Consider the following 13965-nt stretch of genomic DNA (forward strand, 5'->3'; position numbering starts at 1 on the left):
TCCAGTGGCAGGGACCGGGGAAGGGTCAGGCTCCGTAGGCAGCGGGGATGTTTCTGAGCGTTCGGCAGTCCGGAGTCACCCGGTAGGGCCGCAGGGCGGGGCTCGGAGCCGGGCCCTACAGCACAGGCCTCGCGGCCTGCCTAATCCCCGGGTTTGCGTAGCTGCTTCCTGCCGGCTCCGCCCCTCTGCTCTCCGCTAATTTGGCTTCGCTCCGCAGGGGATGGCTGCGTCCAGGCCACGCCGGGGTCTCGCTGTCGGAGCACCCGTATGCCGCCGGACCTCTCCGTGCTTCAAGGCCTCCTCTTTGGACCTCTGGAGGCCTGCGGTCGATGGTTCTCCGGCCCCGTTGCGGCACCGCCGCTGCAGCAAGGAAATTGGGGGTTGCGGACCGCTCCACAACACCGTGGGGTGCACTGGACGTGTTTCCCGCTCGATCCGGGGGAGATCAGCAGCGTAAGACGGTGCAGGGTTTCCAGGGGCTCGGGAGCTCACGGCAAGAGCGTCCTCTCAGCCCGCCATCTTGGCCACGCCCCCCAGTTTTGTTTATTTTTTTTTAAAGGGAAAAAAAACTTTTTTGTTATATTTTATAACGGCAGGTCCCTGGGCCCACTGACTGCTCTTAAAAAGTATTTTCACACCCATTCACAAAGGGGAAGGGGGTCCCCTCAGGACCCCTTCCTGTTTGCGAATGGTTTACCACCCTTGAAAAGGGTGGTTAACTGCAAGGGTTTTGCGACCGCAAATCTGGTTGCAAAACAATGGTACATGCCATTTACTCTTGCTATTAGGAAAGGATGCCCTTCCTAATAGCGAGTCGCTAACCGTATTTTGCGAGTAGCTAATAGGTTAAAGACTCGCAAAATAGAGTTAGTACATTGGGCATACCTTTTTTGCGGTCGAAAACAGGCAGAATTCCCCTTTGCGACCGCAAACAACAGTCTAACATCTTGCCCAATAAGTTTTAACAGCTATTCAACATTCATATTTGTGAAAGAAAATTCAGGTATTCTATCAATATTTAAAATGTAAAAATGAGTAGCTAACTCGCATGATAGACAGATATTCTTATTTGTGAAACAAACTCACTAATCTGTAATCTTTTCAGTAACAACCAATGTGCTGTTTCAACACACAAGTAAGGCATAGGTCAAGTTTGAAGATATTCTGTTCTTTGATTTTGTTTAAACATATAGGTTATTTTTTCTGTTTCTTTTTAGCCGCTTGAAAGAGCCCCACATTCAAAGAGTACAGGTGTCTTCCAAGATGAAGAGCTTCTCTTCAGTGACAAATTACAAAAGGACAACGACCCTGATGTTGATCTGTTTGCAAGTTCTAAAAAGAATGTGGTAAGTCGCAAACAATTCTTATTTTTCCTTTGACATTCTTCAAAGTGCTTTGGTCACAGTATTCAAGTTCCCTAGTGACATCACTGCAAGAGACTTCACATGAGTTTATAACACAAATGTATAAAATTTGTGCAATAAATGTCAGACTAATATATAAGTATGTATATTTGATTCAAGTTAGTCCCTTAAAATACTTCTCAGTACAATGCCACCACCCACCTCGATGAAAGGCCATGGGTAGTATGAGCAAGTTCTCTGTGGCTTATACAAATATTATGAACATATTTTTTGTGAAATTGTATAAATTGCAAATATGTATTTATGTGAATTCATTGCGAACCAAACGTGCAGTAGTTTAAAAGGTTCTTTAATTAGGACCAATGTTTCTTAACCTGAGACCTGTGGGCCCCCGGGGTCCACGGCACCTATTCAGGGCGTCTGCTGACCCATTTGACCTCTAACCATTATTTTTGCCAATAATCATAAGAAGTTTGAGCGAATTGCATCAAGATGGTTTCTTCTATGAGGATAATAGTTTTATCAAGTAACAGTTATACTTACTACAGTATTTCCCCCTATATTTTTCGATGTACGCATTAGGAAAAACAATACAGCTATGTTTTAAACCAATATGCATAAGCAATTTACAAACTATTTTAGTCAAAATCTTATTGCTAGTTCAGGGTGGAACTTGTGTAAATCTGCATAATCACTGTATGACACTGCCCATCCTAAAATACAATTTGGCTTCTGACTAAAAATAATATTTAATTGCATATAATTGCTAGAAAACCATTTAGTTCTCTATGCATGTATACACCGGTAGACTGCCCCAAAAGCCCTTTATGTCATGCTATATGCTATGTTATTTTTAGTTGTAGGGTCTGCATATCAACTGGGTGGATATCCTGGAGCCTGTGAAGGGAGGGGTTACTGGCATATTTAGGGGCCTATTGGAAGACTATAGTTTTTTAGTTTCTTCTGGGATTCAAGAACAGTTGGGAGTTCGTTCAAGGCTTTGGGAGTGAGTTTGGATTAAACTACACCTCTGCCAATGGATACTTAGCAAGTATGGGAGGGCTGGGGAACCCTTGTTGGTTACCTGTGCGCTGCATAAAATGTATTTAACATAACATTACATAGCAGGAGGCTGGTTGAGTGGAGGTATCTGGCAGAGGTGTGTGAGGTGCCAGGTTTTTAGGAACCCGGTGGTGCCAGGGGATCACACCCGAAGACCTCTGAGTTCTCCCGGTTCCGGACCACAGAAACCAAGAGTCTTCTAGGTGAAGTCAGAGATCGAGTTTTATTGGTTGCAACCAAGTAACACGTGTCCTAGAATTACAACAGCACGGGCTGTAAGTTCTCAGGAGACTGTTCGTTTTTACAGAACCAGCTTCTCCTTTTATACACAGTATTACACTTCGGGCAAGAATTCTTGAGTTTATGATATGGTTATACACATATTTCTACAATAATACAAAGAGCGAAGTCATGCTGGTCAACACATATTTTAGATGTCCGGATCGTGATGGATGACCCAGCTCGGCCCAGAACTGTCATCAGATATAAAAAAAAACCCCAATAAAACAGGGCACCTCCTTGTCATAAAACTGGCCATAAACAAGGAACATGGACAGGTGTATGTGTGTAGAAAACATGGTCTGTATGTGGTGAATGGTTTATGGCATGTTGTGCTTTGATGATATCTTACTTGGCCACTGGGCGAGGAGCTGCCCAATCAGGTTTGGCTGGAGGCGGTGGAGTCAGTTCGGCCAGGTCATGGGGAAGTCAGCTAAGGTGGACGTGTCCTTTCAGATCAAGCTCGACCTTAATCAATTGACTTATATGAGGGCAAGGCATAAGATGGATGCTGTTCACAAAATGGAGTCCGAGGGTTCAGAACGGAAGCCACGATTTGAGGGTGTTGGCATCGCTCAATCACGACGCAAATGCACAGGGATAATGTCCTAATCATTACCGGTCTGCCGATACCAAATTCGTCATGGTACGATGATATTTTGTGACACGGGTGTTGGACCTCGATACCATATCACAGCAGGGTCCAGAATTTCGGAACCACAGACCCTCCTTTTGCCCTCATATTAGGCAATAACTCATGCTAATCTGAGTCCAAATCTGTATTAATAAATTCATGGAGATGCTGCTGTAGCATCATTTTGTTGCTCAATTCGTCCCTTGACACAGGCTTCCTTACACATGAAGTAGCGCAGAGGCCACATATTGCAGGAGCGCACTGTACAAACAGGCAGAACATAAACAGAACGGCTAAGATCATCCCAATAAAGATCAGAGTCTTCCATCCCCAGGCAGAGATCAGTTCCCAGAACCACCCTAGCAGGGACCAGTCCCCTTTGTCCACATGAAGGGAATCGGAGATTTTGTGCAGTTTGGAGATGGCCTGATACACTGTTGGAGCATTATCAGGGATGAAAATGCAGCAACTAGATTGGATCACCCTACATACACCACCACGGTCTGCAAGTATGACATCTAGGGCAACCCGGTTCTGAAGAGTCATAAGCCGGTCCGACTGGAGCCCAGCTGTCAAATTACTAAGGGCACCGGCCGTTTCGGTCACGGCGGATTCCACTACCCTGGTTAACTGGCGAATGTTCCTGCTGTTCACCATAGGCCCCCAAAGGGCAGAAAACCCTTTGCGAAGTCCCTAAACTCTTGACCCGCAGTGTCGTCTTTACTCACGACACCCCTAACTGTCCTTGTCCGATGGTAATCTGCCCCGGCCGTATAGGTGGGTGGCAGCAGAAACGAGATAAAACATGTGCCCGAGAAGTCAGAGGGCAACCAAGTGTATGCTTTGTCATGGCAGATGAAGTATGTACCCTTGGCTGCCAAAAATGGAGGGGAAGTTCGAGATGCAAACACGTACGTTTCTCTGCATACGCTTTTCCCCAACTGTGCTTTGGGATCCCTGCCAATACCTTGCAGACATAGGTCACCTCGGTGGGGTACTACCCAAACTGGGGAGGATTTCTTCGATTTCTGACTCTCACTTAAGGAAATCCCATACTTGGTGATGTTCCACCTACTGTATGGGGTAAACTCATCTTTGGGAGTTGCTCTAACCGTGTCAATATCTCTACTCATATTTCGGATTCCTGCCACTAGTGCCTTATTGTTTGAGTTCTCCCCTCGAACGTATGGTTCAAGGGAAAACAGGAACATGGTCTGGAAAGCCCACAGAGAACCGAAATAACTAAATGGCAGGACAAAGTAAGGGATGCCCTTATCTGTAGTGTGTGGCATGAGTCCGCATATCCAACAGTTCGTAGTGTTCATTACAGATTGGTGCTGGTGGAGGAGTTGGACAAATGAGTTGTTTACAAATTCTAGTCTTCTGGCGGACTCGTGTTCAGGTAGAGGGTGAAAGGAGTGTGTAGGAACAGTAGGAGGAGGTGCGGGCTGTGTGTTGTTCCTGAATGGAACTCGAAAAATGGACAGAGCATAGCCAGTTAAAAACATTATTATACTACACAACATTGAGATGCTTAATACTAGAAATCGACTCTTTGCCATTACAGTACATATTTTCTTTTTAAAGGTCATGGGTCTAGCAGGTCTCTCTACCCTCGGAAACTCCATCCTCTAGTTGCTGCCCGCGGTGGGGGTTTGATTCTGCCAAGGAGTGCGCTCTGTTCAGTCCGGGGTAATTCCCTCAGACCGGCCAGAACCGTTGACCTAGGCGTCCCCAGCTGCACTCAGACTTCAACCGCGGCCCTAGCAGCAGAACCGGATGGCGGTTCGAAAATCAGAAATGAGCAAGTTCCCTGGGCGAGAGAACTGTAAAATCAAAAATAGTTCTTAGGGGAAAGAGTCGCATAAATTCGCTTTTTATTAGTCCCTTTTTCTCGACCTCAGATCATATCGTTGTTTCCCAGGTACAGTGTGGTCTTCGAACAATGTTTCAGGTTCTGTAGTGCCCAACTGCATTGACGGTGGTACAAATCCTTGCAAAATGTGATCACTCTCCTTTTCCGTACCAGTTCCTTTCAGTCGTGCATCGCTGAAGAGTGCAAAGCGAGGTACAGATTCGGTCTCAGAGTCAGCGATCCCGTCCTGGACCCACCGGTCATATGGAAGAGGCAGAGGGGCCCGCTTACAATGGGTCCCGTGGATCCAGTTCTTTTTTCCTTCCACCCGAACGGCTGATCTTGTGGAAAGAAGGACGAGGTATGGTCCGGTCCACCTGGGCTGCTCGTTCTTTGTGCGCTGAAAATTCCGCACCAAAACCCAGGTGCCGGGTTCAATGGGGTGACCTGGATCACTGGAGGCTGGCGGAGAGGAGCTGTGAACCTGTTGGTGCAAAATACGCAATTTAGTTGTCAATTCGTGTAAATAGTCAAGCAGTACGGGATGCTCTCTCTCACTGAGCCTTTTGGGCCTTGGCACGCCCCAAATGTTAGCTGGGCGGCCAAATACAATCTCATGGGGGCTAAGTCCTAATCTGGAATGGACAGTCATTCTGGTAGACAGGAGTGCTAAAGGCAGGGCGTCAGGCCATTTAAGACCTGTGCTGGCTTGGATCTTGGCTAATTTCAGTTTTAACGTGCCGTTGTAGCACTCTACTAATCCTGCTGATTGGGGGTGATTTGCAGCGTGAAATTTCTGGTGGATGCCTAGACATTCGCACAATCTCTTCATCACCCGTCCCACGAATTCACTTCCATTATCACTCCAGACTATTCTAGGCATCCCAAACCTAGGGAAGAATTCCTTGACAAGGGCTTTGGCAGTTGACAAGGCAGTGTTGTCCTTGAGGGGATACGCTTCCACCCACCTGGAGAAGGCACAAACAACAACAAGCACGTATTTCAGATTGTTGCACCTTTCCATGTGGATGAAATCGAGCTGCAATACCGCGAACGGATACGATGGAGGCGCAAAATGGCCAGCTGGAGTTGGGGTCCCCCTACCGGGATTGTACTTCAAACACACCATACAGGTCCTGACCAAATTCTCTGCGCATTTCGGGATACCACTATTCTGCCATACTGGGGCCAACAGTTTACAGATTCCTTTTACACTGATGTGCGCCATTCCATGGACCATTGTCACCACTGCGAGTACATATGCGTCAGGTATTAGCCATCATTGGTGTTCTGACAATTCGACCCAACAACCATTCGCATCCAATCTTCCCTTGCTTTCTCTCCATTCATTCACCTCTTTTTCAGTTGCATCAGCTTGTATGGACTTCACACTTTCAATAGTGTCCTCACACATACCCACATCGGTAATCCATCTCGCAGGACCCACAACATACATCCGACTCATTGTGTTCCTTGCAGTCTCTTTCGCAACCTCGTCTGCAAATGCATTCCCGCGACCAACATCATCTTGAATCTTTCTGTGTGCACTGCATTTTACAATCGCAACTTGTAGCGGTAAGGTCAGGGACTCGAGGAGGTCGTTAACTAGCTGACCATGTTGGATTTTTGCACCATGTGACGTCAGGAACCCACGTTCACGCCACAATCGTCCAAAACTATGGGCTACGCCAAAGGCGTATTGGCTATCTGTATACACATTCACTCGCTTTCCTTTTGCCAACACACATGCTCTTGTAAGTGCTATTAACTCTGCTGCTTGCGCAGAATTCTGGGGGATGCGAGCTGTCTCTACAATCGTGTACAATGTTGTCACAGCATATGCTGCAGCCGTATCACCATTTGGCAACTTGAAGCATGAACCATCGACCCATAAATTATCATTACATTTAGGAAGGGGTGTGTCCTACAAGTCTACTCTCCCTTTTGTCTCTTCTTCTGTCCTAAAACAGCAATCATGTTTTTCAACCTCGTCTGTCTCTGCCGGAATAGGTAATAACGTAGCGGGGTTGAGTGTATCACACCTCTTTATGTGTATGTGGCTAGCTAACAGTGTCAGCTGATAGCTGGACAGTCGAGCACTAGTTAAATGCTGCGTTTTCGTTCTGTTCAGTAAAATGTCTACTGCATTTGGGACCTCAACGATCAGAGTGTTATTCATGACTAACCCTGCAGACTGTCAAATACAGACAGCTGCTGCAGCAGTGGCCCTCAGGCAACTTGGTAATGCCTTAGCTACAGGATCTAGAGTCGCTGAGAAATACGCACATGGTTGCTGTTTGTCTCCAAAGTATTGTGTCAGTACTGATAATACGCAACCTTCCTTCTCATGGACATATAATGTAAAAGGCTTGCTGTGGTCGGGGTTGCCCAACACAGGAGCCGAACAACAATGCTTCGCGAAACTCATGGAAACTTGTCTGACAATCTTCAGACCAAGGCATAGGATTGGGTGTGTCTTTACGTATTAATGCCAGCAAAGGTTTAGCCAGTAGTGAAAAATTCGGTATCCATTGTCTACAGTACGATGTAATGCCCAAGAAGGCCCGAACTTCTCTTTGTGTCCTTGGGGCACTCAATCTTGCGATTGCCTGTATTCTTTCTGGGGTCAGTCTCCTTCCCTCCTTCGATAAGATGTGACCTAGGTAGGTCACTTCTTGTCGGCAAAATTGTAATTTTGAGAGAGAGACTTTATGCTTCATGTCACATAAATGACGCAACAACGACAGTGTAGCTTGCCTGCAAATCTCTTCAGTATCTGTAGCGATCAGCAGATCGTCTACATACTGAATCAGAGTCGCACCATCAGGTAGAACAATCTTATCAAGTTGTGTTTTCAAAGCCTGACTGAATATTGATGGACTCTCACAGTAGCCCTGAGGAGCGCGTTTGAAGCGGAAGCTTCGTCCTCCTAAATTGAAGCCAAAAATATCTCTGCTCTCCTCGGCAATCGGGATGCTGAAGAAAGCGTTCTTCAGGTCAATCACCTAAAACCAAGTGGCTGAAGCTGGAACCATTGTCAATAAGGCAGTAATGTCAGGGACAACTGGAAACTGTGGTATAACGATCTTATTCACTTCTCTGAGATCAATCACGAATCTGTATACAAGGGGTTGTGAAAGATCAGTACGCTTTAAGACAGGCAAAATAGGACTGTTACAAATGTTGCCTGTTGTCTCTTCGATGACATCTTTCTCGATCAGGTCGTAGATGATCGCTAACAACGCCTTTTCACATTCGCTAGAGATCTTGTATTGGGGAATACGTGGCAAATCAACATTGGCTTTCAATGTTATGACATACGGCGCTATCTCCAAACGACCCACATCATTAGAACCAGTAGCCCAGAGTATATTCGGAAGAGATGACAATTCAGTTGGAATATCTTCCTTTGACAAGTACATTGGAGAAACCACCTTCTTACCAAGGGTAAGTTGTACTCCCGAAGGAGAACAGTACAAAGTTGCATATAATCTCTTTAACAAATCCAAACCTAACAAGTTTTCGCCACAACCTGTCGTAAGAATGAGGGGGGCTTCTAATTCGCAGGGGCCAACAGAAAGGGGCATAGGACTAGAGATCGGGTTCATAACGGGGGCGCCAGAAAAACCCACTGAAACATTCATTTCACCAGACAAAGGTGCGCCAGGAAGTTTTGAGTGCATAATAGAACTTTTTGTAGCACCAGTATCCAGCAGAAATGGCTCTGACACTCCTGATGTAATCACCTCGACATAAGGTCCATTCAGATCTACTGGAACTGAAACAACTCCCTCTCTTTGTCCATGGCTGTCCTAGCAATTATTACCCTCATTCTCGTTTTCGGCGTAATAGTCATCGGCATAGTACTGAGCTGACCTAGAAGATGCATTATTCTGTTGGTCAAAGCTATTCATAGAATTCTGAGGCGGAAAAGAAGTGTTATTCTGGGGGAAATTTCCACGGCCCCTACCCCTAGGAGCCTGTTGAACACCTCTACCTCTTGCACCAGACACACCAGAAACACCATTCAGACGTCGTGCCAAAGCTGGGCAATTATTCTTGAAATGACCCTCTTCTTTGCAATAGGCACACTGATTCAGGCCATACGGTAAACGCTGATGGGAAAACTCGTTTCCTTGCGCGTTTCTCGAATACTGCTGTGATTGCTGATAATTGGGCTGACTAGGAGTGCGAGGCGGATAGGCTTGTTGGAGAAGAGCTTTAGTTTTCAAGTCTTTAGTCTTTTTGTCTGCCTTATCTAGCTCGTCTTTGCGCCTATTTTCGTAGTACTGGGCTGTGGCTAAGATCTGCGCTGACGTGGAAACAGCCCAAGCACTCTCTGAATCTTTCAATTTATTGCACAGTTCAGGAAGCAAATTATGTACAAATTTGTCTACAAACAATCTTTGGCCCCCCTCGGTAGCCATATCCTGACCACTATGATCGACGAAAGTCTCTTCAAATCTCGTGAAAAAGTCAGACACATTCTCATCTTTCTTTTGCTTGCACGCAGACAACTTATCCCAATTTACACGCAATTCAGGCATTAACATTTTCATGTACGTGATAATTCTACCAGGAAGTTCAGCTACTAAAGGCTCGGGTTTAGAACCACCAATTTGTCTAGCATCTGTAGCAGTAATATTAGCCCACGTGTCACCTAGTTCTTGATCATGATCTGTATGACGAATCTTACTCCATAAAGGCTGTGGAATGACGTTCCCAAACAACATGTCTACATCCGCTAAATTCATTATACATGAGCTGGCAGTCTGTGATAATTCCTTATAATACCCTGCGGGATTTTTACGTGGATCAGGTAATGTCTGCTTGAGTGCTAAAACTTCAGATCTTTTCCAGGGGACATGTACCCATACACGCTGGAAATGCGGTGGAAGAGGTGGATGGGCATTCGCATCACCTTCCCTCCAAACGGGAGGAACTTCTCTCATAGGGTACTGTCGTGCCTTTTTCCTACCTGACACGTCATCCTCATACAATGATCTAGAGACATTTCCTTTACTCCTATACGATAATAACAGATCTATCTCTTTTTCAACATCTGCACCTACGATCATGCCTTCGTAGAACTTAAAACGCATATGAAATAATTCCTGCATTTTGCGCTTTGGATCATTTGTCTCTAAATCTTCACAAAGATATACACACATCTCTTCAAATACATATCTCTGAGTGGGTGCGTCCCATTGTCGGAAGACTTCCATAACAGACTGAACATCATATCTAACAGTGTCAGTAACCCATTTGCGTGCCAACTCATTTAGTACTTCTCTTTCCTCATAATCAGGCAGTTGACTACGCAACTGTCTACGTCCTGTTTTAGGGGTCGTCTTAGGCGACCCAAAGAAAGGTGAGAACAGACCAGTAACAGTACTTGCTACTCTCTGTCGAACTGAAGGAGAAGCTTGCGGAGAGCCAGATGTGCCAGAAAAGACAGACTGATGTAAAGAAGAAGTCAAAGCAACAGCAGAAGAAGTCGAGGCAGTAGCAGAAGTAGTATCAGGATAAACAGGTGGAGCGGTAGGCAAAGTTGTAGAAGAAGTAGACGGAGTATGTAGCAAAGGCGGCGGCCCTTGAGAAGGCTGCGCCAGAGAAGTAGGAACAGCTGAAGAGGAGCTGGTGCTTGTGCAAGAGCTGCTTTTCGTGCGCCAGGGCGCGGTATAACGAAACGCTTCGGGGGTCCAACAATACTCGATGTATATGGGGGTGGTGAATTCAATAAATGGGACATTAATGGATCTTTCTCGGATGTTCCCTTTGAATCTTGTCCTTCATGGGGCAACATCGGGTAACATTTATCTACTGCTAGTTTCTTGCTTCTGAGCATTTGTTCATTTTCCTGCTCTTCCTCATTATCCCTGTATGCGATGGCAGCTTGCACCATCGACATACCTCTTTTATTCTTCTTTGCTAGTCTCATTTCTTTCTGTTTGGCTTCTTTGCGCCATAAGCGAAAAGAGTCAAACATCGCCGGCCAGGCTTTCTTCTTAAACAATTTGACCTCGAGGTTGTCTAAAACTTCTGAGTCAAAGCTACCATATTGGGGCCATTTTAAAACACCATCCTTGCGGGTGTATTTTATCCATACCTCATTATATGTGATAGGACCTACTCCGTGCTTGATATATAACTCATACGTTGGAGTTCCAATCGGAGGAACCGGACACGAATCCTCTAACCGGGAGTCCTTACTACAACCAAGACAAAACAAGTTTCCAAGTCTGCTAAGACCAGGCATCTTTGCTCACTAGTCTAGCTTCAAACTTCAAGGGATTATCTAACTATGATATTTTCGTGAATACACGAATCCCTCGGTTTTGGTGCTTGCAAGTTCCAAACAAACCGTATCTCAAGGATACCAAAAACTAAGAACCAGACTAAGGACTAGGAGACGCTCCACTTATACTTAACTGAAGTATTGAAGATCGATGACGTCACTAGAAGACTCGTCTATCGTTTCGCTCTACCAAGGATCACTGGGTCCAAAACAGGGCGATAGTCAGGGCAGCAGTCCTTCGTAGCCGTCGGGACATGGGGAACCTCGCAGCAAAGACCTTCGGAACCACGTTGACATACAGGGGTCACTGGAGTGGCTGGCCGTCCTCTGAAATTTTCACACGAAGCTCCTCACGAACATCTGGCTTGGACCGTCACCGCTTGATACCGCCCCTAGTTGGGCGCCAACTGAGGTGCTGGGTTTTTAGGAACCCGGTGGTGCCAGGGGATCACACCCGAAGACCTCTGAGTTCTCCCTGTTCCGGACCACAGAAACCAAGAGTCTTCTAGGTGAAGTCAGAGATCGAGTTTTATTGGTTGCAACCAAGTAACACGTGTCCTAGAATTACAACAGCACGGGCTGTAAGTTCTCAGGAGACTGTTCGTTTTTACAGAACCAGCCTTCTCCTTTTATACACAGTATTACACTTTGGGCAAGAATTCTTGAGTTTATGATATGGTTATACACATTTCTACAATAATACAAAGAGCGAAGTCATGCTGGTCAACACATTTTAGATGTCCGGATCGTGATGGATGACCCAGCTCGGCCCAGAACTGTCATCAGATATCGACAAAACCCCAATAAAACAGGGCACCTCCTTGTCATAAAACTGGCCATAAACAAGGAACATGGACAGGTGTATGTGTGTAGAAAACATGGTCTGTATGTGGTGAATGGTTTATGGCATGTTGTGCTTTGATGATATCTTACTCGGCCACTGGGCGAGGAGCTGCCCAATCAGGTTTGGCTGGAGGCGGTGGAGTCAGTTCGGCCAGGTCATGGGGAAGTCAGCTAAGGTGGACGTGTCCTTTCAGATCAAGCTCGACCTTAATCAATTGACTTATATGAGGGCAAGGCATAAGATGGATGCTGTTCACAAAATGGAGTCCGAGGGTTCAGAACGGAAGCCACGATTTGAGGGTGTTGGCATCGCGCAATCACGACGCAAATGCACAGGGATAATGTCCTAATCATTACCGGTCTGCCGATACCAAATTCGTCATGGTACGATGATATTTTGTGACACGGGTGTTGGACCTCGATACCATATCACAGCAGGGTCCAGAATTTGGGAACCACATGTGGAAAAATCAATGTTTGTTGGGGGGGTCCATAGTGTTTAAATCTTGATTGGATGTGCCATTTGGGATAAAGTAAGTGTTCGCTATGTTGCAGGGCAACGTTGCTTACAGGATGAAATCTGTACAGGAGCGGGTGCCATGAATGCAAGATGTAAATGTGTAGTCACTATCTTGCGGTTACATCAGTCAGCAGTGTTTCAATAATGTAATGAATGGTCACTGAGAATGTCAGATAATATGCAACTATCCCGTGGTAGTCTGGCGTCATGGTTCCCAGATTTATCGGGATAATTGTCAAGGGGCAAATTACAATTACACCTCATCAAACCTTGGTTTTACACAAGAAATTGAGGACTCTGGATAGTGTGGTGAAGAGATCACTGGTGCATATATGTAACCGATGTAGAATGTCTCATTCCGTTATTTTAAGTTTTGCAAAAGTGTATCTGGCTTGTGGGTCTTTTCAGGTTTGTAGCATTCATGGTGAAATGGATTTGTGTAATAGGATAATGACTCCAGTCTTTCTATACTCCGAAGCAGTGGCGGATTGCATAGGAGTGTGTCGAGTTCTGCTATAATATAAGGAGGGAGGGAGCACACTGCCTCTCATCCCAGCACAGTTCACCCCATTGCATTTTGGTAACTGCAATACGCTTACTTCAAAGCAGTGTGAAGTCTTGGGCAGCATTTCAGCAAACCCAAATGACTTTTCTCTGCTCTCTATTACTTCTGCTCTCCACTGATGAAGTAACAGTAACAGTAAAAGTTGGTCAAAAAGCAAGTTAGGGGAATTAATTTCTAAAATAAACTTAACAAAACAAGCCGCCAACTGCGGAGAGTCTCCTCTCATGCAGGCGTCTAGTGCTTCCTGGCAGGTCCTGATGTTAAGAAGAAGCCAAAGGGGACACAACCAGAAGTTTCTTTGGGCTCGAAGTTTTTGGCAAATGCACAGTATGTGGATAAGGTTTTCTTCTTCCTGCTTGCAAAAGCGGCATTGAGATGAAGCCCCTTTCCTGTACCCCTGGCCAAACTTGTATGCCATCAGCGGGATTAAACCAAAACGAAATCGCATCAATTGAAGTTTTATATGTACTTTCGTAGAAGCTGCCAGATACGATGGAAGAATTTTCGGGGTGTATAATTTAGAGCCCAGGGGCCATGAAAGAGCT

General features: G+C 45.7%; 1 protein-coding gene across 3 annotated transcripts in view; it reads left to right on the forward strand.

Annotated features, from left to right (window-relative positions):
- The window catches only part of LOC147711647 (WASH complex subunit 2-like), a 735247-nt gene that overhangs the window by 366162 nt on the left and 355120 nt on the right, over nucleotides 1–13965 (forward strand). For all 3 annotated transcript variants that reach the window (XM_086922303.1, XM_086922305.1, XM_086922304.1), the window contains exon 23: nucleotides 1218–1346. In XM_086922303.1, the coding sequence (XP_086778429.1) occupies nucleotides 1218–1346 (129 nt within the window). The remainder of the gene's footprint in view (nucleotides 1–1217; nucleotides 1347–13965) is intronic.

Source organism: Lissotriton vulgaris, chromosome 5 (assembly GCF_964263255.1).
Source record: "Lissotriton vulgaris chromosome 5, aLisVul1.2, whole genome shotgun sequence".
NCBI classification, from domain to species: domain Eukaryota; kingdom Metazoa; phylum Chordata; class Amphibia; order Caudata; family Salamandridae; genus Lissotriton; species Lissotriton vulgaris.